This window comes from Thalia democratica, chromosome 6 (genome assembly GCF_965202585.1).
Source record: "Thalia democratica chromosome 6, ktThaDemo2.hap1.1, whole genome shotgun sequence".
NCBI lineage: Eukaryota > Metazoa > Chordata > Thaliacea > Salpida > Salpidae > Thalia > Thalia democratica.
In genome coordinates, this window is record NC_139170.1 from 20,363,050 (window position 1) to 20,389,864 (window position 26,815).

General features: G+C 26.3%; 1 protein-coding gene across 1 annotated transcript; it reads left to right on the top strand.

Annotated features, from left to right (window-relative positions):
* Positions 1–9,115: 9,115 nt before the first annotated feature.
* On the top strand, positions 9,116–22,810 carry LOC145838280 (eukaryotic translation initiation factor 4H-like). Its single transcript, XM_082945849.1, has 7 exons — positions 9,116–9,166; positions 15,301–15,448; positions 15,660–15,708; positions 20,717–20,781; positions 21,008–21,116; positions 21,277–21,456; positions 21,911–22,810. Exons 1-7 carry the CDS (start codon positions 9,135–9,137, stop codon positions 22,144–22,146), a joined length of 819 nt encoding a protein of 272 aa, XP_082801975.1. The 5' UTR covers positions 9,116–9,134; the 3' UTR covers positions 22,147–22,810.
* The last annotated feature ends 4,005 nt before the right edge of the window (positions 22,811–26,815 follow it).

Below are 26,815 nucleotides of genomic sequence, written 5' to 3' on the forward strand. Positions count from 1 at the left end.
CAGCAGTATTTAAACACTATAAAATTTCTTCCATGAATAGAATATTAATTTTAGTTTTACAAAACTGAGTATTTTTTAAAACTAATGAGTATTTATGTACAGTAACAGTAGTATAAAATTATTTAAAATATTTGAATAAAAGTTTATTTCTAATATAGTAAGAATACGTAGAAATGTTGTATTAAAAAAAAGTTTTAAACTGATTTATTAATATAAAAGTATTGTCGAAAAAAATCTTAATTATCCTTTAACCCTATAATCGTATTTAAACTTGGTGCATAATTCTTCTATCTCTCTCTCTAAAAAAATGTGTACTTTGAGACATTCTGAATTTTTTAACAAGTCATTCCTTTATAGCTTATATAGTATGATTGAAAAAACACACCATCTTTGCTGACGATAGCCGAAAAATTAAAAGTGTCGCTTATCCGGCCCTTTTCTATCAAGCCGGCTTCAAACAAAAAGTAAACTTTGATTGGTCCGGTTAAATCAATGTTTTGGCTTAAAGACTTAAACACCGCGATAAAAACAATGTGGTTATTGTAAATGCATGTTTACTCTAACTTGTTTCGTTTATTTTTTGTCTGCTTTGATTTTTGGTTCATTAAAAAAATGTTAAGTAACAAAATTACCATATAATTTAGTATGCGCTTTATTTATTACTTTGCACGATATAATAGATGTAGAGTGTAGACTATAAAAATACAATGTTTTTTTCTTATTTGGCCAAAGGTTAAGCCGTCCAAAATTAAAAAATAAACTTGCCCAACATAGCCAGATAGCAAGATGCAGTGTACCAGCTAATTTTCATAGTAAACACTGTTTTATTCCATAGCACTGCTAGCTGGTTTTATAAACCACTGATATACTAACCAATTGTTAACATCTTGAAATATAAGAAAATGAATAGAACTTCTACAATTTTACTATGATTTATTGAAAATAAGCAGCATTCAATAAAGCTTGTTGGGTTTTGTAAATTTTTATGTAGTTAAAAAAATGATAAATTCAGTATAAAATTTTTGCAATTGAAAAATATCATAGTTTTTGCATTATTTGAAGCATGAGTCATAACCAAAAGTTTTTTTCGACTTTTAGACCAAATATTTTGAGTTTTTTTAAATGTTAACCAATAAACAATTATTTACTTTATGTACTATCTTGATATAGTGAATGTTTTTAAACTAAAAACTAGACTACTTTTAGTAAGTACTTTGTGTGGCTTCATGGTGTAGGAGTCCTAATGATGGCTTAAAAAATTCTCTGAGTTGAATGTTGCAAGATCAAACTCAATGGTCAGCACATATAAAAACAATTACTGTATATTACATACTTTTTAGCTTATAAAAATTAATTTATTTGTATTTTATATGGTGTGCAGCTCGATGACCAAAAGGTCTTTCTCCACACCAATCCATTGACCTTAGTTGTGAGCGTTCACATTTTTCTTTCTTTCTTTACATATTTTCAAGTAAATTATAGACATTCTAACCAAATGTTCTTAATTTTTTTCTTTTGTTTATTGATTCTTTATTTAAACATATGACTAACAGAACTTGAGGTCATTGATAATGGTTTTAACATGTGTATCATTCAAATTACCAACATAAACAAAACTTGATCAACTTTAGTGCTTCCTTCATGACTTATACTTCATTATTTTTATAAAACTAGTACTTCTGTTTTCTGTAATGTAAATGACTAAACAAGTAAAATATTTTGTTTTAAATTGTGACCTGATGGCATAGGGGGTCTTAATGAAGAATTCAAAAACTCTTAGTTGAATGTTGCAAGATTGAAACCCAGTGGTTGACACAATACAAAAAAAAACATTGCTGTATTTTCAAGCTAAGTTTTTAAAACATTGGATACTAGAGCTCAATATTTTGACTTACTTATTGTTGTGCAAACTTTAGTTGTTGATATATGAAAAGAAACTGCTAAGATTAACAAAATTTTTAAATAGAATAATTAAAACACTTCAAAAAATTTGCACTGTAATAACAAAACTTAAGTGTCATGTAAAACTTAACAAAGTTAGAATTAAGGAAAAAATTGTTTCAATTATTTTCTGATTAAGTACTTTTTAAACTTATTTATAAATGTAATTCTATTATCAATGATTTCAAATTGGTCTATTTAATTCAGCTGTTCTTAACCTTTTTTCTTGTTTTACCCCTTTTTCAAAGGTTATTACCAAGTTTACCCCTACCCCCAATATACAAAATAATTTTAAATTTTGAGGAAAAAGACTAAGTTTTTTGAACTTTAAGCTTGAAAAATATTTAAAGTTGTAAAATTTTTTAAGTAAATTTGATATTAAAATAAATTCAGTTAAATACTAACTTATAATGTAAATTGACAACTAATAAACATTAATTTACCTAAATTTAATAAAAAAATAGGACACATTCAAAATCCACCCGATCAAAATCTATCCATTCAAATTCGTGAACTGCTTACCAATTGAGGGTTAGGGGTAACAGTGATAGTAAGTAATAAATATAAAAAGTGCAAAAATATTTTAAATAAATCAAGAAAAAAATCCGATGGATTTTTAAAGTATACTAAAAAATTTACCCCCTAAAACAAATGGATTTACTCTAAGTTAAGAACCTCTGATTTAAATCTTTAATTAATCTAAGCAGTAAATTTCAATTTTTCTTCAACTAAAGTTTGAGCAATAATAAGTATGTCAAAAAATTGACCTATGTTTTAAAGTTTAACCCCAAAAAGACATAAATTAAAAAACATGAATAACAGGGTTGCCACTCTTTAAGTCATAAAGGCTTTCCTGAGTGACTAAAAACTGTCCTGGGTGACCTTATACTGTCTTGAGTCATCTTAAATTTTTTTAGTTCTAAAGTTATTTTTTTAATACAAAAACTTTTTCAAACTAAAAGAAATCAAGTTCTTTAACAAAATTGGTTATAAAAAAACAAAATATTGCAACTAAATCTCATTCAAAATCTAAACAAAACTTTCTTGAGGTTTAAAAAAGTCTTATAACTATCTTGAATTTTTATAAAAACAAAACTATCCTAAATCAGCCTGAGTAAAAATAATCATAGTATCCTGATATTTTTAAAAACACCAAAGTATCCTGAGTATGTGGCAACCCTGCCATGAGCAGGGTTGCTAAACAATTCGGCTAGAAAATCTCAGGGTAAATTTAAACTATTTCTAGTAATTTGCAAAACTCAGATTAATCTGACTTGTTTGCAGTTTTTGCTAAACTCTAGCTAGTTTTGATATTTTCTGAATTATCAAGCTAGTTTCAGTGATTCCATTACCTAAATTTCCCATGTTTTTATGATACTCTTTAATATTTGTAGATCTTTATAAAAATATTAAGAATATAACTATGGTAAAGTATCAAAAATATGTTTAAAATTGATTAGAATTGTCTCTTATGAAAACTTTTTTACTTTTTTGATTTGCCTGAATTTTTTCAATTTTCCAAAAAAAAAGTTGTATTTTTGTTTTGCCTAGTGTTCCACCAATTTTTATTTACATGTACAATTGTTTATGATGATGTTTATTTGTTTTCTGTACAAGTATACTAGTATAAAGGTTTTAAACGAAAACATCAATTTATAAGCAAAAAAGTTAACATTTCTAAACTTATTTATAGAGTTAGTGTACAAGATTAGTTTTTTAGTGTTTTCGTATTCTCTTTCATTTCCGGAATTATATTTCCTTCAAATTCCAGATTTACTATTTCCGATTTATATTTGAATATTCATGTTTGATAATCTGTAATCAGTTTTTATTTTTAGCACACAATGTTGTTAAGTTTTTTTCCATAAACTGAGACTAGCTTAGTAACTCAGGCCAGTTTTTATCACTCAACTAGAATGATTAGCCTTAAAATTTGGTAACTCTATAATAATCAAGAGGTTTCATTGTTATAAACTCTTATCCTATTAAAATTTCAAAGTTTAAACATAAACAAATAACTTTCAGATACTTTTTAATGTTGTTTTTTATAAACATAAAAGAAAATAATGAAAGAAAAGTAATATATTTTGTATGAAAATGTGGTAACATATTACTTTGTAAATAGTATAATAGCCAAGAAAAGTATTTAACTATATTTTTTTAATAGAATGTAAAAGTATTAAAAAAAAAATTGTGTGGTATGCATAATCAAATACATTATTGTATTTGTCTACAAAGGATTTACAATAAAAGTTTTTATATCACATTAAGCTGAGTCTTTATTGTAATTATCTTAAGTCCAGTATACAAAATAGCACATTTTTTACTTAGGATTTTTAGTTTGTGTGTGAAAAACGTTTTAAATGCATTATATCTTAATATCTTACTTGAATATACGTTATATCTTTTTGTTTCGTACTGATGATCCACTAAAATGATGCTGCTCCTGAAGTTAGTTTAAAACAGTTTTCAGAAATTGCTTTATTTTGTGTAATTATAGACACTATAAATTGTATGGAACGTTTACCAAAGTTATTATAAATCAAAATGTATTCTATAAAAGTAAACTTTAAATCTATGATGAACACAATGCAGTTGTATTAACTGATAAAACATAAAAAAAAAAGAATAGTAAGTTAAGCCAGTGGTTCTCTAGCTCTTAATCTGTGTACAGTAGATAAGTAAACTAATAAATTCTACACACACAAGACTGTGGAGTAAATACTTTTTTTTTTTAATTATTTAAATTATTATTTATTTAGTTTTGTATCTATACCGAGTTTAATGAATTTTTGGAAACTATCAACAAAAATATTTTAAGTAAATTGTGACCAAGTATGTCCTAAAAAATTAGTATTACAGCTCATTAAAGTTTGTGTACATGCAGCCACAAATTTACTTAACAACTTTAATTTCTAATTTAAAATATTTGTATCAAGCAGTGCGTTCTAGCAGGTATTTATTGAAATAAAACTTATTTAGTGTTATGAAATCTAATGGTAATTATCTTGAATGATATTTAATTTAATTTTTCTTACTATAGCAGCACACTATCTACTAAATACAAATAAAACTAACAAACTCTATTAAAGCATATATATATATATATATAAGATGTAACGTTAAAAGGCGTTAAATCCTGGATGCTAAGCTGATATTTTTGTATCAAAACTTTATTCCGACTAACGGCGTTTCACTGCTCTGAAATAAATTTGAAACAGATCTACAGAGTCTCAAAAAAGCTCTAAGAATAGCTCTATTTTTAGAGCTTTTTTGAGACTTGTAGATCTGTTCTTAAATTTTTTTGAAAGCAGTGAAACGCCTTTAGTCGGAATAAAGTTTTGACACAAAAACATCTGTGGTATGTATGTACATATATATAATAAAGATTTTATGAAAAGTTCTGGTCGATAGTGCTTGACAATTTTAATTGGAGCTAAATATTTATCTAATTATATAAAAACGATAGTTTAGACAGCTGTTATAATATGTAAAACAACAAACATATCAAACAAAACAACAGAGCAGTATTTAGGATCCACAGGAAACACTTTCAAACAAAGATACAGAAACCACAAATCATCATTCAACAATATTAACAAAAGACATACAACAGAACTAGCGAACTACATATGGAATTTAAAAGATAACAATACATACAGACTACAAAAATAAATTAGGAAATATTAAACAGGACAAAATCTAAATTTGGCTGCAAACTTTGTAACTTAAAAAAAATTGAAATTGATAAATCAGCTAAAAACATAACAATAAACAAGAAAAGCAAAAGACAAAACATATGCATCCATTACCAAAAATACATTTTTAGCAAAATTAAAACTAAATAAATGTTATAACAAAGTAAACTTTAAGCCGCAAACATGAGTAGTTTTAAACATTTTTCAAGCAGTTTAAAAAAAATTTCTAATAGTTTAAAAGACCTTTCTAAAATAACCTTTTCAAAACTTTCCAAAATGCATAAATTAACAACTACAGCATATTTTTCAAATTTAGCTATCTGTACAATAAACTGTACAATTACTACGTCATAATTATTATAAAGAAAAGTTCAAAATCTAAATTTCTGTTTACTATTTTAATAAACTGTAGCTTACTGAGGAGTACATGAAGTTTTATATTACATGTACGAAACAGCTGTCTAAACTATTGTTTTTATATAATTAGATATAGTTATTTGCCTTAACTAAAAAAGAATGCTCAATTTACTGGGATGTAAAGAGCTTATTTAAATAGATTTATGCAAATTGTATATTTTATTCGGGACCAGTTTTGGTGGCAAGAAATTGCGACCTTTTCAAGCAAAAAATAAAATATTAATCTGCATATAAAAATGTTATATGCAGTTTATATACATTGTTATATGCTAGGGGTGGGCAACGTACGGCCCGCGGGCCGAATCCGGCCCGCAGAGTGAAAATGACGGGCCCCCAAACCTTTTTAAATTTTAAATGGAATCCGGCCCGTGGATAACATTGATCCGGCCCGCAAGTGGACCGCAAGTGGATGATCCGGCCCGCTAAGCATTTTCAAAATTTATATAAAATCCGGCTAGCCAATTTAATTATTACAAAACTTGTACAAAATCTTTTTTTAACTATTTCATTAAACAAAACTGTAATACTTTGACCCTGAAAACGTTTGTTAAAATGGCTTATTATTTTGTGGTGATAAAACACTATTTTGTTATAGTATCTTGTTCTGTTTCAAGTCAATTGAAGTAATCCTTTCTAAAATTATCCAAAAGCAATTGTTTGCTGAACTAACTTTGATGATCTTACCTACCATAATGTTTTCATAAAAAATAGACGTGTCAAAAATTGCTGTCTTTTCAAGATAAGTATTGAGTTGTTTTTTAAATGTTTAAAAAAGTAAAAAAAATATTTTTAAACATCAACAAATTTTTAAGTCAAACTGCTCAAATTTAAATTTTTGTCAAATGTTTAAAGTTTAGACTACCATTTGCACTTTTTCTCATATTGTTTTTTCATTAAGGACTTTTTGATTTGTGAGTGATGACCAATTGATGACAATAGTTTCACTTGATAATAAGTTTGGTCGTCGTTTTGCAGACTTTTAACAATTAAGTGAAGAATTCGACACTATTTCATCACCGTCAACGTTTGACACCAAAAATTTACTTAGTAATATTGTTAGAACTGTTGAACTTCAATGTGGCAGTACACAAAAAGAAAAGTTCAAAACTGAAAAATTGACAGATTTTATGACTTACTTAACAAGTAAAAATTTGTTAAATTTAAAAAGATGACAATGAAGTTATTTGTTCTGTTTGAGTCTACATATTTTTGCAAACAAACAATCTTAACCATGTATATAAACAAAAGTAAGCTGCGTTCAAATCTTACTGATACCAATTTGCAGTCATTACTGAGAATATCTACTTCAAATAAACTTCCAGATTTTAAACAACTTGTTAAAAACTTTTATGATCCAAAAATGTCTCATTGATTTCTTTTTAGTGTAATTATTCTTGCTAAATTCTTTAAACTTAACATTTAAAGTATAATGTGACGGTTTTATGTTTTAGTTTTTCGTTTAGTAATATTTTCACTAGTGAAATTGATCTTAATCTAAAAGTCTACTAAACTGAAATGTTTGTTGTGCTAAAAATATATATTAATATCTTTTTTGTTTCAATATTTCATTATTTTATGTTAGTACTCTTATTAAAGTATTTTAGGTGCACTGTTTGATTAATATTTTTAAATTACAGAATTTAGTTAAATTTCGTAAGTTAGTTATAACTATTTGATATTTTGAAAGTAAAAGTGCCAAAGTAATTTGTTATCTAGGCTTAACTGTTTTTTAAAAAAGTTAATAAGAAAATTTGAAATAAAACATAATTTTTGTTGCTTTTATAAGATTTTTAGATAGATTTTATGTATTATTTATCGAGCCAAAGTTTGTCAACTTCTAAAGATGACCATGGAACTAGTTGTGTTGTTCAATACTTCATACATTTAAAAACAAACATTTCTGATCATAAACATTAACAAGGATAAGCTATCTTAAAACCTAATCGGTATTTCAGTGCACTTGCAGATTTTCCAAAACTTTCATGCAACTAGATTTAAACAACTCTAATACATGATCACCCTTAAGTGTTTCATCGAGATCTTTTATTTATTTTTTTTTGCTTTTTATGGTAAAACTGTTTATTATATCAGAATTATTTTTTGTTTGTTTCTTTTATACATGCAAAAAAATGCAATAAATCTTCTTTAGCTTAATCAAATTAAATAACAATAGTTTAATATTGTATTGTTTGTTAATTTTTGAAAAAATATTATCACTATAAACTCCAGAGAAGGATTTCCAAAATTAATTAATTTCGAACAGTTAGCAATTTTTTTATGTTTTTGCTTGAAATGTTAGGCTCAAGTAACTTTTAGTAACCAAATTATAATTTTTTTAGGACTAACTATTATTAATTCGGTCCAGAGTTATAACATATATAGAATTATGAATACTTAACTTAATTTAACATAAAATTTCGTACTTGAGAACCTTGGTAATTAATGTATTGATTCAAAATTCTGAAATACCCGATCAATAAGCATCTAACCGGATCCAAATCTTTTTGAAATTAGCGTCCATTCGGATCCAGATCTTTGTCTAAAATTTGAGTTTAGCCAGATCCGGATAATATGTTTAAAATGGGATCCGGGTCTAAAAAAGGATCCAGCTGAATCCAAAAGATCACTAACTTGAAATGATCCGGCCTGCTGAGGACTATGTTTTTCTGGATCCGGCCCGTCAAATATTTACGTTGCCCATCCCTATTATATGCAGTTTAATATTTTATTTTTTGCTTGAAAAGGTTGCAATTTCTTGCCGGTTGCAAATAAAATATACAATTTGCATAAATCTATTTATATAATTAGATAACAATATACATTTATGTACCCTACAGTATAAAATTCTAAAAAAAAACATTTTTTAGATCCGAAGATGATCATTTTCAAAAGTGTTTAACAAATTATTATTCAAAAACATTTATTATTAAACTCCAGAGTTATACTTTAATAATTCATATTATTATATACTAATAAAAAGGCAACTTTTTTTCAATTATGTCCAAAACATTATTACAACAGTGGTAAGATCTTTAACTCTTGATTTTTTTGATAGGATTAAGTTTCTTATTTAAAAAAATGGATTATGATCAAGGTAATCAGGGTGGTTGGTTAGTTGTATTGTTATAATTTGATAACAGTTAACAATAACATTTAACATGTAAAGTATATCTTATGTGACTGTTGTGTTTTGCAAACTATGTGAAAGAGCTAATGTAATTTAGATAAGTATTTTTACTTAAATATGATAATTGATCAATAGATTATTATATTGCATAAAATTGACAGAGTCGTTTTTGCACATTATACGTTTTTACTTTCAAGTTATTTTCTTTTCTAGATAAACTTCAAATACTATCAAACCTTAAAGCATACTTTGCAACTAGACTAAAATTACAAAAAAAGAAACTATAATGGCATAGATAAAACAGGGACATGTTTAGAACTTTCAATTGGATTAGCACAGATTATTGATTGTTTATTATAATGTAAACAAAAGTGTGTGATAATAAAATGAAAGTTATATAATAACCAACCTTTGTTTTTTATTCTACTCAAAAATTTATTTGTAGATAAGAATTTCCTTAAAAGAGCTCATAAGTATGTATAAAAAAAAATTCTTTATATTTTTTATTATAAATTTCTTTACATAAAATATTTTTAGTTAAGGAATATTTGAAAATGTTGAAATGTCATTGTATTAATGCGTGTTCAAGTAGTTGAAATGACATGGTCAGTTTTCTCTGTACTGGAACATTCAAAACATGAAAATATAAATTGTAGTATCAAATAATATCACAAAAAAAACAAAGTAACAAACTTTTGGAGTCTGCTATAAAATGCTAAAAAGTTTCTTTTAACAAATAGGCTCTAATAAAAAAATATTTCTTTATGGCATTACAATTTAATTTTAAATTTCTTTTAGTTGACTTCCAAGTGAGGCTTTCTAACTAATGTTTACATCATACCAATTCAATATTAATTAAGGGCATAGGGGGGTCCACTTTGATTTTTACAAGTTGATCTTATTTTATAGAGTTTTATCTGAGCTGTTAGACATTTTTAACATCTTGAAAAATTTCAAAGTAATTTTTTAGATATGAGCAATCAAAGTCCATGACCTCAATAGGTTCTATATGGAAGGCGCAAACTAAAAACACAAAAAAAGATCATTTCACTAAAAACTTATCTCCTTCATTTTTTAAGCAATCTTCTTCAAATTTTCAGGAGATGAATTATAGAAAAAAAATGTTACTAATGAATTTTGATAACTTGAAAAAAAAAAATATGAAAGTTTTTTTTTAAAAGTCTTTTTTTTTTTTCTAAAACATAAAAATTTTAATCAAATTTTTTTTAATGAAGTCGGCAGATACTAATGTCTCAGTATCTGCAAGTCCCGTTAACTTATTTTTTTGTCTTAAACCCTTCTTAGTCTTAATAATTTCTATTAGTATAGTAACCACTTAAATAATAACTTAAATTATAAACAACTGGTTATAAGTTACACAGCACAGTTTAATATACAATATTTAATAACAAATGTTATTTAAAAAATGCGTATTAAATCAAGTGAAATTGAACAAAAAGTTAATGAAGCTAAAGAATAATTTAATAATTTGGTACTTTCTTTAATAAGCAACAAAGTTTAATCTATAATGTGGTACTTTCTTTTAAAGCAACAAATTTATAAAAGTTTAAACTATATTCCACATAAAGATTCAATTCAATTCAAAGTGATAGAAAGTTATGTGTCATTCATCAGAGTTCATCAGTAACTGACAGTTGCTACAACAAGAATAGCATTTTGTATTAAAAATTGGTCGTTAAGCAAACGTCATAGTGCTTTAACAAGTTTAAACTTCAAAGTGTTACAATTACTTAATAGGTAAACTTATTTACTATTATCAGAAAGCAGGGACAATTAGCAATTTCAGCACATAAATTCACATATAATGTTTTTTTGTTATTGTATAAAGATTAGACTGAAAGTTTAAAGAAGATTGCTTGAAAAATGTAGGAGGAGATAGATTTTAAACAAAATAGTCTTTTTTTTGCTGTTTTAGTTTTCCCTTCCCATAGGGAATCTATTATGCAGCATGACTTTGACTGGTTGTATCTCATAAAATATTTTGAATTTTTTTAAACCATAAAAAGCATCTTAAAGCTTAGAAAAAATTCTTTAAAATAAGATCAACTTGTAAAAAAATATGGCTAACCCCCCTAATGTCTTAAATGTTTAAAAAACCCTTAAATAATTATTCAATTAATATTACAAAAAATTAACAAAATATTAAAAAGTTATGATTTATTATAGGCATTATTATGTTAAATGGTATTGAATATTAAGTTAATGATTGCAAAATAAAGACTTTAACAAAGAAAAAAAGAACATTGCAAAATAAAGCGAATATGTATCATTTAGTATTAACATTTAACATTTTTGCAAAATGACTGATACTTAAAAAAAAAAATTCTATAAAAAACTGTCACATGATTGATAAAATTTAATGTACTATCTATTTGAAATAATTAGGTAAACATAATATTCTTAAACATTTAAAAAAACTATCATTAAACTTTCTGTAAAAGACACCTGTTCTACTAAAAATCTATTTGTGTATGGTTTCTCAGTGAAAAAGTAATAGATCTTTCATTAGAAACATTCTTTTCCCCTTTAATTTTACAATCAAGAATATAATCTATATGCAAGTTCAGCAAATCACTTTTATGTAGGTTTTTCACTTCAAATTACTTCCATCGAACTCTCATCAGGTGGTCCATCTTGTAAATCCTATCATAATTTTACCTTCACAAGTAGCAATATACCATGTGTCTGATGATTCTTCACTAATTAAGTGGCATAATAATACCCTACCAAAATATCTTCATTTTTTCTTTCTGATTATTGGTGGATTTGACAAGCGAAAGTTTCCAAATCCATGTTCTCTACCTGTTTGGCAATTAAATACTTGGGCGGCATGGAGACACATCTTGTTAAAAATTTTATTACACAACTCAGAAGTTGGCTTTAACACCTTGTTATGTGGATAATATATCACATAGGTATCCAAAGTGTTCATTATTCCATTGCTGAGATCTTCATACAGCTTAGGAAATACTTTGAGAAGGTCTTTTTGAGAGCTAATCTCTAAGTTCATGAGTTCCTTCTATTAGCTACACAAAACACACAGTAACTGCACACATAAAAATGTATTTTGTTATGTTTTTGATGAAATATTGCATCATTGATTTTAAGCCTTATTTCTCATAACTGTAGCAAGCTCTAAATATTCTCTTAAGTTCAACAATGAATAATGTAAGTAGTTGCAGCAGTTCATTACAATGCAATTGAAATGACATTACATCAGTATTATCTTTCTGGCTAGCTGACTCCACACACTTTACATTTAAAATAAATAAAAACTAAACGTAAAAACAACAGAAGATTTTGCCTAATAAATTAGAAAAAAAGTACAATTTTACAGACAAAATTTGCATATTTTGTGTAATAATGACGTCATAATACTTAAAAGGTGTTGAAATATTTTTAAGTGTATGCCTTTACTTATATGCTTTCAGAAAAGATATAAATTATAAGTCAAGGACATATATAAGTGGTTTTATTACTGTTTAAGTTAAAAAATAAAATGTGATTTTTGGGGTTGAAATTAGTTTTTTGGGTGGCTTTTTTTTTCAAAATTTTATTTTATTTTTCTTGAGATTCTTCTTAATGAAGCAAAGACACATCCAAATTATATGGACTCATATGGATTTTACAATATGACCAAACAAATGTGCTGTACTCCCTACCCCTACTGATAGATAGTTTATTAAACTATTAAAAAATTCATAACATGCCACCTGACCTCTTTTCTTAAGCAATTTTATGAAAACTAAGTTTTCACTTTTTTTTAATTTTTTTTAGTCTGAAATATGTTTTATAAAGCAAGTGAAAACAAATTTAAGTCTTTAGATTTTTCATGATGGATATACTTGAAAATTTAAAAGATTTCCTAAAAATATATCAACTTCATTTTTAAGATAATTTACATCAAATTTTCAGGATTTTTTTTTTTAATTACTAACAACTTGTAAAAAACCAAAAAAAAACTTATCACTAAAATTAAATTTTTGAAGAAAAAAAAAAGGAATTAAATAATACATATCTAAAAGTTGTTTATAATTTATTAAAGATTAGACTGAAAAAGTTTTGAAAAAATTGCTCCAAATTTTTGAAATAAGATAAAAAATTTAATGAATTATTTTTGTCTTTTTATATGTTTGTGGCTTTTATTAGAAACTTTTAGAGAATAAATTATTGAAAAATATGTTTAATTTTTTTACTGATAAATGCACCATCGGAATATTAACATCATTCAGAAAATCACAAACTTCATGGCTGAGTAAATTTCCATATCTATGTACTTGAAACATTTTTAAAATACGTAATGACATGGAGTACTTGTTAAATGGGATTTTATAAGCTCAGAAATCTCCTGTTTCTCCAAGTGAGTCTCTGCAAGCGATTGATTTTCACTGTAAATTTATTTTTTAGTAGCTCCTTCTTTTTCATTCCACTCCTGTTGCATTTTTTAGCTGATTACCACTGTAATTTTGCAGTGTATGATGATCTTTTATATCAAGATGTCCAAACTTTACGGTTCTCTGCTTAAATGCTTTTAAATTCCTTACAAATATTGCAAGAGCATCTCTTCTTTGAGCTTTCATGCTTTCCTCTTTATGGGTTGAACTCTTACACAAAAGGGATATAAGTTTTTTTATAATATTAATTTTTATAGATAACTAAATATGTACTGAGTTTTTAACTATACAACACAGTCATTTTTGCGTAGATACCATAAGTTAATTGTACTATTACTAATATTTTCATTTTGTAAACTTTTAAGATATCATAAAAAAAACATGCCAGGAGAAATATTTGTAATATCTAATCTTAGGGGTAGGGAGTACTGCACATTTTTTGGTCATATTTTCATATTCATTCAAGTCCATATGATTTGGATGTGTTTTGGCTTCGTTAAAAAGAATCTGATAAAAAATTAAAATTTTGCAAAAAAAAAGTATGCCGCCCAAAAAACTAATTTTGACCCCAAAAATCACATATTTTTCGATTTTTTGACTTAAACAGTAATAAAATCAGTTATACAAGTCCTAGACTTATAATTTATGTCTTAAATGAAAGCTAATACTTATTGACATATATTTAAAGACATATTAACTGCTTTTGATGTATTATGACGTCATAATCACCCTAAATGTGCAAAATTTGTCTGTAAAATGTAGGGGTAGGGAGTACTGCACATTTTTTGGTCATGTTGTAAAATTCAAATAAGTACATATTATTTGGATGTGTTTTTGCATAGTTAGAAAGAATCTAAAAAAAAAATTGCAAGAAAAAAATTGCTGCCTAAAAACTGATTTCAACCCCAAAAATCATATGTTTCTTGATTTTTCGACTTAAACAGTAATAAAATTGCTTATACATTTCTTAGACTTATAAATTATACCATAAATGAAAGCTTTTAATTAGAGGTACAAATTAAAGACATTTCAACTGTTTTTGTTGTATTATGACGTCATTGTTACACTAAATATGTAAATTTTGTCTGTTAAGTTGTACTTTATTTTCTAATATAAAAAGCAAATTCTTCTGCTGTTTTTTAGTGTTTTGATTTAGTATATAAAAAGTGTCAAGTCGGCTAGGCAGAAAGATATTACTGATGTAATGTCATTTTAATTACATGTTGATATATGTATATATAAAATACATTTTAAATCACTTTCCATTATTAGAAATTATGAGTATTGATGATAACTGCATGTTGATGAATATATAATATTCATTTTAAATAACTTTCTGTTATTAGAAGTTATTATTATTGAGAGCATTTTATTTAAGTAAATACAATAACAATTAACTGGTATGAGTTTAAAATTAAAAAATGTTTGACAAAAAGCTTTAAAATTAGTGAATTAAAACATTTAAACAAACTAACAAATTAAGTTTTAATTTATTTAGAAGTACAATACTTTATAAACTTTAACTAATAGTAATTCGAAAACATTAACATACTTAAAGCTAAAAAAAATTAATACAGCTAAAAATTTATTGTTTAATTAAATGAAAAAAATTAAATTTAAAGAATAAAATTACACTAAATTTAATAAATTTACATGCACTTTCTGTGATATATAAGTATATGATATATTTATGTTTTCAAAGGTATAGAGGTGGTAGGTCTACTGATGATGACAATAGCCATTTTCAGCCTCCTATGATTCCAGATCAAGAACCTTTTACTTGTTTTATAGGAAATCTTCCATTTCATACACTGCAAGGTGATATTGAAGACATGTTTGCTGGCATGCAGGTCATAAACTAAAATTTTTATATAATATTAGCATGCTATATATATTAAAAACATAAAGCTGTTTTATAATTTTATTGTAGTAAAAGTTGATATTTGAGTGTTAGTTTTATGTAACTTAAAACAAGAAAATTAAACAAAGTTTGAGTAGTTAAAATTAAAAGGTTTAAGATATTTATATATGTACTTTACTTTAATAATATTAAAATTTCAGATAAGAAATATTCGCATGGTTCGTGATAGAGAAACTGACAAATTTAAAGGTAAAATAGATTGTTAGATAAATTCATTTCTTCATTATAAAAGTTTCTATGATTAAATTAGTTTTAATTATTTATCATTGTCATCTTTCTACTTCAAAAATTATGGTTGAGGCAAACTATTTTTTTTTTAATTCTATCTCTGGATCTAAACTATTAGCTATGTTTTTTTTTCTTAATAAATTAATTGTTAAAATTATTGAGTTTGTGTTATACTTCTTTTTGAACATGGTTACTACAAACATAACAGAAGCTTTCTGTTAGTTATTTATATGTTGGTCTTATTTTGCAAGTTTTTATCTAAACTATCAGATACTTGTAATAGCTTTAAGAAAATCCATTAAGTTTGTGGTATATCTGAGGTCTAATTTTGTCAGTTCAATAAAATCTGTATGGAAGATGTAAACTTAAAAAGCAAAAATTAATATTTTTAAAATCTCTTTTTTCCAAAACTTTTAATTAGGGCCTGAATTACCTCAGAAAAAATTGCGAACCAAAGTTTTAAAAAATTGTGTTATAAACATTCAAAAAATCTTTTTAAAACTAAGTTATAATGAATAAATTATTTAATAAACAACTTTAGACTAAATGCAGACCATAACTAAAGATATTTGTTACAAAAAACCTTAGTTTTATTCGTTTTGCACAAATAGTTTTTAATCCTAAAGACTTTGCCAGCATAAATTTTTACTTGTGGTTTATACGTACGTTTAACTATTGAGTTGAAATCAAATTTGACAGAGTAACTATCCAAGAAGGAGATTGAAAACGATTATTTAAATAAAACACAATTACACTGTTTCATACGTTGCCAAAACTTTACTTTAAATTAACCTTCTTTAAATTTTTGCAGCTTGATATTCAGCTTTGTTTGTTGCTAGAATTTATTTAAATTGTGTATAACTCTAATATTAGTTTTATTATTAGTTTTTAAATAGTTCATTTTTATTACACAGGGTTGCCACAAATCCTGGAAACCTCGAATAACTTACAGCTTAGAACATAGAATAACTTAGACATTATAGGCTAAACAACTTAGAACTTTGAACAAAAATCACTAAAAAAACTGGAAAAACCTGAATTTTTAAACAATTTTTACATGTTAAGAAGTAAAATTTCAATTTGACGCGAAGAATCTATATATAGATGAAAATATTTTGTCATCATTAAAAGTTTTTTATCAAAAAACACATTTAAAGTAGCTTTACAGTATCTTTTCAATGTTGTTATACTACTTAACACGGTTTTTAACCCTAGACTTAACTTTAAAATAAAAATAGATCCAAAACGTGTCCTTTCAAAAACCTGGAAGAAATTCAGAAAGCCTGGAAGAAATTTCTCAAAAACCAGTGGCAACCCTGATTACAGTTATAATTTAAACAAACACTATTTTACAATTGTTTTGGTTTTGAATAAACAAATGTTTTTCAGAAACAATAAAAAGTTTATAGTAAGACGAATATTTGTATAAAAGTATTATGACACACATAAAACAAACAAATAATATATACTTAGTTAACTAGGTTTGTAAAAACGCTGTAATGATATATAAATTTATCATTTTAATAAAATTTGAGTTTTGTTTATTAGGACTTTTTTGTAGTTGTTCAAAGAAAAATAAATTTGTATGCAAAATGTTGAGTGGTAATTGCTACAGGGTCATTAAAAAGTAAATAAGTGTTAGTAGATTAACAAAAAAAAAAGAAGCTGGTCGTGCATGCAGATAGATTTGTGTGTAATTTCAAGATAAGTTAGTTTTGATTAAAATAAAACTAAGGCTTGAGAAAAAGCTATTTTTAATTCAAGAAACAATAGAAAATTTTGTACTTGTGTTCTACCAGATCTGGCCATACTTTACTAAAATCTGGATTTAACAGATTTTAATTTAAAAAATGATTCGAATCCGGTCCTGGTTGGACCTGAGTTTAGATTAAAGGTACATATTTGTTTGAACTTATTTTTAAATTGAGCTTTGTCAAATCTGGATCTTTAATCTAAATTAAGATCCAGCTGAAACCAGATACAATCATTTTTTGAAATCAAGATCCAGCCAAGACCAGAAGTTAATCTATTATTTAAATCAAAAACTGGTTCGATCCCGACCTAGGGTCTAGAATTTAGACCTGGTTGAACTTTATTTTGTACGCTAAAAAAATAAAGGCATAAAAATTGATGAAGAGTTCAACAAAAGACAAAATATAATAGACTTTTTTTTTGCATTGTAAACTAAATTTAAGCACTAAATCATAAACACTAGTAGTTTTTTTGTATATAAAAAATGTACTAGTATTTTTTTTAAGTTGTAATAGTTAGATCTTTTCTATAGTTTCAAGATAATATATTATAGTTAAAGCACAAAAACGACTAATTTTGGTTAGCATTGTTTTTTAGTTATATTTAACAGTTTGCCAAAAAACCTGGATTCCTTGAAAAACCTGGATTTTGACAATTTAGACAAAAAGAACTTAGAGAACCTGGAATTTTAAATTGTTTATACATGTAAAGTAAAGAAATTTTGATTAGATACAACAAATCTATCATGTAGATCAGGGTTTATGATGTTTTTCATAAGGCACCCTTTAAATTAAAAAAGCTATAGCCCCTCAGACAAGGTTTCTCAAAAAAAAAAAACCTTCAACACACTGAAGACTTTTTTGTTCTTTAACATGCATCACCTCCAGAATATATAGTGTAAGTTTAAAACTATGGCCCTTATACTGCTCACAGTCCCCCCTCCACATTTGGCCCCTTTAAAGCTCCCCCTAAATTTGTGCCCACCTTGGGAAACCCTGAAATAGATACTATTTATTTAATCATTGACTAAGTTTAAAAGTTAAATTTAAAATTTTTTTCGATTAAAAAACAAATTTAAAGTAGTTTAATATATCTTTTCAATGTTGTTATGCTATTTAAGACAGATTTTTACCTTAAATTTAATTTTATAACAAAAATATAGCAAAAATATGTTTTTTGAAAAACCTGGAATTTTCTTTTGAAGCAACCCTGTATTTAAATTCTGCTTATGATTGTAAATTAGATCAGATTAAAAAGGTCAGATTTTGTCAGATTAATTAACAAATTCCTTAGGTTTCAAAGCCTTCAAATAGTAAAAAATTAATTGAAATTTTTTTTTAAAGTCAGACTAAATTTACTAAATTTTCCTAGAAATTTAAAATTATTTAATTTCCTTTGCCTTCATCTGGTTTAAATTAATAAAATATCCTTTGTTAAACTCCAAAAATTTCCTATTAACATATTGAACAACTACCCTACTTGAACAAGCAGTTTTCTTATGCTCTTTAATATTGATGATCTGTGGCAAGAACACTTCCATAGTGAAACTGTTATATATACACAAAAACTTTCTTGCATTTCTTTAGTTATGTGATATCTCTTATGCAGCCTTTTTTGACATTTAACCAGAGTACCCAGCCTGTTGTTGCCTTTATGCATGAAAAAATTTCGTGCCTGGTAATTAAATTGCTCTGCATCATTATGAAAGGCGTGATAGTTACGAACCTCAGCTTAACCAGTTATTCAAGGTTGAATTTAATGATCAAGCTTCCCTAAAACTTCCCCTTGATCTTGGTTGTGCTGCAACCAATTTGCTTGCAAATTTGAGGAAAAAAGACCTAGTTGAGGAACAAAAGGTCTTAAATTCAACAAAAAATATAGATTATTTGTTATAAAAGCGGGTGAAAATCTCCGGAGCAGAATGGCTATTGGAAGTACATTTGTAAAAAGTATGTCATGCCTAAATCTGCATAGCCTTGAAAAAAATAGGAGTCACAATTGTTGTTAAGCGTTTTGCCAACATTGTGCACTCCTTAACATAGTAAAAAATGTGCTCCAACTCTGAAGATGATACTAGCATTGAACAATTTAGAACTTTGGTAAATTGTCCAATGAATGCATTAAAGTTCAAGAGCTTAAAGCAAAAGGAAGATTGTTTGGACCAGTTCTATTTTGAAACATTAAAATTTCTTGCCAAATCTTCCCTCGGAAAGTTGTTGCAACCATTATTTGTGTTGCACAATGACCAGGCTGAGGTCGATTTAATTTAAGTATTAACAAAGCTTTGCTTTAAAACAGTATGAAATGAGAAACTATTACATCCAGAAGAAAAGTTAAAGATTATATGTATGCATACAAACTTGAACTGCATCAAGTTAGAAAGTACAGTATTATGCTGATAGAGCTGTTTATTGCAAATACATCAATCATACACAGATGGTTCAAGCGATGTAATGGATGTTAGATGATTGAATTCATCAATAAAAAACTGTTGTTTTAACCTGTATAAAAAAATTGGAAGATTTATACAGTTTTAAGTGTTTGATTGTTTATTTTAGAATAAGTTTAACTAAGAGTTTAGATTTAGAAAAGTCAGGAAAATTTTATTCAAAAGTCAGGAAAAGTCAGGAAATTTTTCTCAGCTTGATCTGTGGCAACAATGAATTTGGTAAATTGTGAAAAAAAAACATGCAATTTTGAACAAAATAACTAAAAAACCTAGAATTTTAAGCTAATTTTACATGTCAAATGATGAAATTGCGTTAATATACAAAAAATATATCACAAGGATTTTAAAAAAAATATCACATTAGTTTTTTTTTATCATTTCAACCAAATTTGAAGTATCTTTTCAATGTTGCTATACTATTTAAGATAGTTTTTCTATTTACTTAAGTGTAATTTTATACTGAAAACGGACCTAAAACTTGGAAGAGTTCAGAAAACCTATAAGAAATTTGGCAAACTTTGATAAAACTTTTTAAGCAAAAAACCTTTGTCAATCCTGAATCTTCCTTTTTTATGAGAACTTTTACTTAAATGTTTTTCTCGATTTGTATTTGATATTTTTTTAACGTTTCAAAAACTTAAATTAAAAAATGACAATAAAAATGGCATCTATTAGAAAAAATATTGGTTTTGTTTTGACTAATTTGGTACTTTGTAGTTATACATATTTTAAGGCTTAGATAGTCATATTATACTTCAACTTTTTCAGGTTACTGTTATGTTGAGTTTGAAAACAGGGATTCTCTTATAGAAGCATTGGAACTACATGGTGCAGTAAGTTAAAATTGAAAAAATACAATGATTTACTATTAATTTCAAATTGTTATAATTAGTTGCACATTTGATCATTTGATAATGTTCTAAAAGTTTAATGTTATTTAAGATGCTTAAAAAGTAACTAAGTATAATCAGAAGTCGGACTTGTATTTATGTTCAATGGAATATTAAACTTTCAAATATATAAGATACTTCTTTATTTATGATTAAGTAAACAAAACAGAAAGTGGAAAACCGGCCAATAAGGGTGAATGTCGCAGATCCAAGTAGAGGCAGGGGTAGAGGGCGTGGTGGTAGAAGAGGGAGGGGTGGTTATGATGGTGACAGAGGAAGTTAGTATTTACTTTTTTTAATTCCGTCTTTAGCTCGTAATCTAAATATTTAACTAAGTAAATAAATTTTAATATGCTGTTTCATGTTCTTACACAGAAGATAACTGTTTTCATACTTATGAGTCAATTATTTAGAACTTATTTACTGTTTAACATGTAGGGGGTAGGGGTAACTACAGAGGGCGAGGAAACCGTCCGCATGATTTCCACCAACCACGCGATTTCAACCACCCTAGCAGAGGTTTCCGTGGGAACAGGGGGTACAGGGGAAGGGAAGGCAGAGGAGGAGGTTTTAACAATAGAAGAAATGATGATTCGTATATGCCACCTCCAATAGAAGGTATTGTATTTTTGATGTTGTAATATTTTTTAGTGAAAAAATTAGATAGTTTTGATAGTGTTTATTTATCATTCATTAGTCTCGGAGCTCATACTTAAATATATTATTTTAAGTTTCTTAAAAGTATGTACTTTATCAAACGTTTTTTTTTAAAGCGGAACATTTAAGAGCTTCAATTTTAAATAAATTATTGAAACAATAATAAAATTTCATTTTTTAGAGATTTATTACAAACACGTTTTAACCCAACGAGCTCAACAGTTACGTAAACTCTTAAAAAAACTTTAATTAAAGGTACTAATGATACATATTAATAGACTATATACTTGACCTTACAACAGCAAAAAAGTTTTTGAAAATATCAGTTTTTTATAAGTGTTGTAATTTAATTTTGGTGAGTTTTTTATTTTTTTAATTATGTTATACTTCTGTGATCAGCCTAATTTATTTACAGCATCTTCGAATAGACCGCGCTTGAACCTAAAACCTCGCACAAAGCCTGTTTCTGAGCGCTCTAACGAGGTGGCGAATCCGCAATCAGCCATATTCGGAGGAGCGAAACCGCGCGAACAGGTAATTAAAGAGAAAGGACTGGATGACTTGGAAAAGCAGGTAGAGGAGAAGTTGATCATGAGGGAGCGAAAAGCTTCGGAGAGCAGATCTTCAGATGCAGGTGGAGAAAGATGTTAAAGAATGGATTGTAGCTTATTTTTATGAGGCGACTCGACAATTCACTCGTCTTACAAATTTATGCGGTCCTTGTATGCTAAGCGTTTATGTTAATAGGTTTTACCATCTCTGCTGCGTGTTTCCTTCTAAAATGCAAAAGTATGTTGATTTCAAAATAAGAACAGTAGTTTTTGTCTCTCAGATTTTTTCTTCCGCTGACAATAACTACATTGTTCAAGTTTTTTAGGTTTAAAGTTTGAAGTAATACGTTTTTAGTCAATTTTAAAACTACAAATAGTGTAAAAAGTTTTTTTTTAAGCGATATTTTTTTTATTTCGTTAGACCTTATTGTGTTTTTTATCTGTAATTATATTTTTGGCAGTTTGTAGCTTGAGTTTACATAGCAGTATTTTCTCAATATATCACCTATGTTTCAAGTAAAACTGTTTCAAACCTACAACATTAGCTTTTAAACTGATGCTAAGTCTGATTTATGACTCTGTAAAAAACAAATCTTTTTTTTTTTTTTGAAATATGTAATTTGGTTTAATAAACGGCAGTTTGATATAAAAACAAATTTGTGTTTATTAAACTTACTGTTTAGTATAATTTAGTTTTTATAATCAATAAATCATTTGCTAAAAACTTGTGAAGTATCAGAAAAATAGAGTTAAACAGCATTGGAAAAGGAATATATTTATATGCACATTACAAGTTCAAGTCACTATTTATCGTAATAAGTTATAGACAATGTGTTAAGGGCATAGGGGTTCCAACACTTTTTTACAAAGACTAACATTGGCTCTTATTTCAAAGCTTAGAGTATATACTATAAGATACTTTTTATAGAATGAAAAAATTAACTTTTGAAATATAACAATTTTTGTATAAAATTTCGATACAACCGTATGGAATCGAAAATTTTCAAGGGCAATTTTCTCGGAATTTTAAAAAAATAACTAAAAATCTATCTTTTCCTATATTTTTAAAACAGTTTGATTCAAATTTTCAAGAAATGTACTTTTCAATATTGCAAACAACTAGTAGGAAGCGAATTAAAAAAAAAATCATAACAAAAAATGTTTGACCTAAATTAAAAAAAATTCTATATGTTATTTTATGTTAATTTTTTATAGTAAAATAATTTTTTCTACAAAAATAAAAAAATCTGTTTCCTACAAGTTGTTTACATTTTATTAAAGATTATTCTAGAAAAAGTTTTAAAAACTGAAGGAAGGGATATATTTTTAGTGAAATAATCTATTTTTGTCATTTTAGTTTCGCCTCCCATAAAGAACCTGTTGAAGGTTCTAACTTCGATCGCTTATATCTCAAAAGTTTCTTTAAATTTTAACAAGTGGTAAAAAGTAACAAATAGTTTGTCTAATTATGTAAAAAATGAGACTAGATTTGAAAAAAAAGTGGTGTTTCGCCCCCTATGCCCTTATTTTGTGTTGTGATTAGATTTTTGAAACGAAGTATACATCATTTAGTTTTAAACTTAACAATATTTTTTGTGTACAGTAAAATTTTAATAGTGTGCACAGGTGTAAATAACCACAGAAGTTGTGAATAAAAACATTTTCCAAAACCTTTATTCTTTATCATTATACCTAAGACAGGGTTGCCAAACAATATGGAATTGGACAATTTAGGCTAAAAACCTGGAATTTGAGAAATTTAGAAAAAAAAACCTGGAATTTTTAACATGTTAGTAGTAAAATTTTGATTTGACTCAAAAATTATATCATACATATACAAAAAAAATGTCATCATTAAAAAATTTTTATAAAAGAAAAAAATTAAAGTAGCTTTAGAGTTTCCTTTTAACACAGTTCCCTTACTTTAAACTAAAAATAAAGCCAAAAATGTGTACTTTTAAAATCATAAAGAAAATTTGGCAACCTTGCAAAGATAGTATTTTTGAATTTTACTGAAGGAGTCGATTTTTTTGTTAAAGTTAAACATTTTTTACAAAAGCTGAATATAAGATTTTTAACTTGATAATGAACTAGTTAAAAAAATATTATATAAAAATATTTTAATGCTCTATAGTATCATAAAACGAAAGTGATCATTAGCACAATATTAAACTGCTAGTAAAGTATTTATAATAGGGTTTCTCAAATTCATTTTAATAAAAGCCCTTAGCGGAAGTTTAAAAAATATATGCCCCTACTTTTTTAGATATTGATCCTTTACTAGATAGTTACTCATTCATTTTTTTGCTGCTTAACTAGTTAACGCCCTATGGTAGCCGAAATTCCATTAATGGGGCGAAATCGCACGCTTTAGATAACCCTAGTGTAAACTGATAATTAGCTTATCTTACAAAAGTTGACCCTTCGTGCGTATTTGACACCTACCCATAAAATAGATTTATCTGATTAAAGCAAAGTAGATAAAGTTAACATTTTAAGAAAATAAACTATGTTTGAAAAATAATTTTTACAGGTTTTTTAGTTAAATTAATGAAGCTCCTTATTTATAAACGAGTATTTTTCTTTACAGCCTTAAACAACTCTTAAGGAGTTCACTTCATTTAGTAAAACATCTTTAAAACGAAAAAAAGTGTAAATATTTTTAATTAGCTTCTTTGCTTTCTAATTATTTAAAACAAGTAAAACGGATTTTTAATATTTTTTATTTACAGCAATATTAATTAAATATTAAACAAACAAATTGTAATAGACGCTCAAAACATTTGGACCTAGTGCACGAAGAACCTTTCGGTTATCAACTCGCACACCACGTATACCTTTTAAATGTCTTGTCAAGGACAAATATATAAAAAAGAACTATCAGAAGATTTTCACAATGTTATGTAAAAAGCGTATATATATACTACATTGAACTATGCTAAATTTCAAACTTATGTTCGCAAGGTGGCTATAAATAACAAAACAGTAACTTGACCACCATAGGATAAGAAAAGCATTTTAGTTCTTAAAAACATAAAGTATGTTAACAAATCAAGGTTATTCATTTCGGATTTAAGTTAACATTCAGCATACTATACCAACCATCGACCTTTCTAAGAGTTTCATACACAGCTTTTTGCTGGTCTTGTGCATTTTCTTCGATAATCTTTCGAACTCTCCGAGTTCTTTTGTTAACTATTGCCTCCAAATGATCCAAACTTTCTCTAGTATTTGCCTCAATTCTCAGTTAGTGCATCATCCTCGTAAATGCTATAGCGTTTAATTATTATTTCGATCGAGCTTCAACTTGTTGAACGTACTCAAAAATTGACATTAAAATGGCGTGAATATATGGAACTTTTTTTAAATATTCCTCTGTTTGCTTAAATAAATGTTCATCAAAAACTTATTTGTAACGGTCTACTTTTTAAGAGCTTTACAAATGAACGGTTATTGTTTTTTTGATAGCTTTTTTTTTATTTTTTATGGTTGTCAATAAAAATCTTTAGGATTGATGTCAACTTTTTAAAGGATTTATCTTCTAAAACATTTAAATGCTATAAAGTAAACTTTTTCAACTATACCTTTCGGTATTTCATCTTCAGCAACATCCTAAATCAAAAGCCTCAACTTTTAAAAGCTTGTATTAAAATTAGTTATTAAAAGTATATACAATTTAAAATTTTAGTTTTAATACTTGGTACTTACTTAACTAAGTTGTCAAAAAAGCAAAGTACTGTAAAAATACTTTTTCAATGTTAAATTTTCAAAAAAGTTAGACTAAGTGTGCATAAAATTACATTAAAATAGATATAGCAGATACATACAATAAAAAAAATAAACAGCAATATTAATAGGAATGACCAAGTTTTATTTACTTGTTTAGATTTATAATATATTCAAACTACTTGGATTTTACATTTTTAAATGTGAACAAAATTGTTAGTTCTATAAGAAGAGTTACATTTGTAAACTTTATCAAAACTGAGGAAAAGAAGTTAATAAATAGTTTTAATTTCATTAGTTATTTACTTTAAATTATCGAAATAATTATTTTAACCAGCAACTTGGAGTTTAACAAATAAGTAAGCTGTTGCATCAAAAGTTATAAAAATCTTCTAATTGACTTTAAAATACGTTATTAAAACTAGTTTGCCGAATTATTTATAAAATACCATTTGTTACTAAACAAAAAAAAATAAAAAAATAAAAATTTGTTTTTTAGACCTTAATATTATTTTTAAGTGATAAATCATAACTAAAGACTACATACTAATCTGAGAGTTTATAAAATTTGATTTATATTATTGTTTGTTGAACGATAAAAAAAAGCGCTCAAAAAATTCGGTCTAAGGACCTTCTGTACAAAGGAACCTTTCGGTTAACGAGTCGTACACAACATGCTTATAAAGTTTCTTACGAGCTTTTACACATAGTTTATTTTATCATATATATATTAAGATATTTAGTAATGAACAATCAATTAAACGAAAAGAAAAATGAAAGAAAATAAAACTAAACGAAAGTTAACTGAATTTTGTGTTTAATAATGTACTATGAATCTTATTTAGTAACATATGATGTAAAAAGTATATGTACAACTTTAAATTAACTTTTAAAAGTGGATAAACAACACTAATAACAAACGTGTGAATACTTGAATTATAGGTTACAACTTCTTTAAAGAAAGTAAAATGTGTTACACTGAAATTTTTTACAAAAAAATTTTTTTATAGGTATTTTTGTTAAAAAGGTAATTTTTATTTTAT

Coding starts and splice junctions, on each gene's coding strand:
- LOC145838280 (XM_082945849.1), top strand. CDS start 9,135: ATGGATTATGATCAAGGTAATCAGGGTGGTTG. Junction 9,167..15,300: donor CAAGGTAATCAGGGTGGTTG/GTTAGTTGTATT, acceptor ATGTTTTCAAAG/GTATAGAGGTGGTAGGTCTA. Junction 21,117..21,276: donor TTATGATGGTGACAGAGGAA/GTTAGTATTTAC, acceptor TTTAACATGTAG/GGGGTAGGGGTAACTACAGA.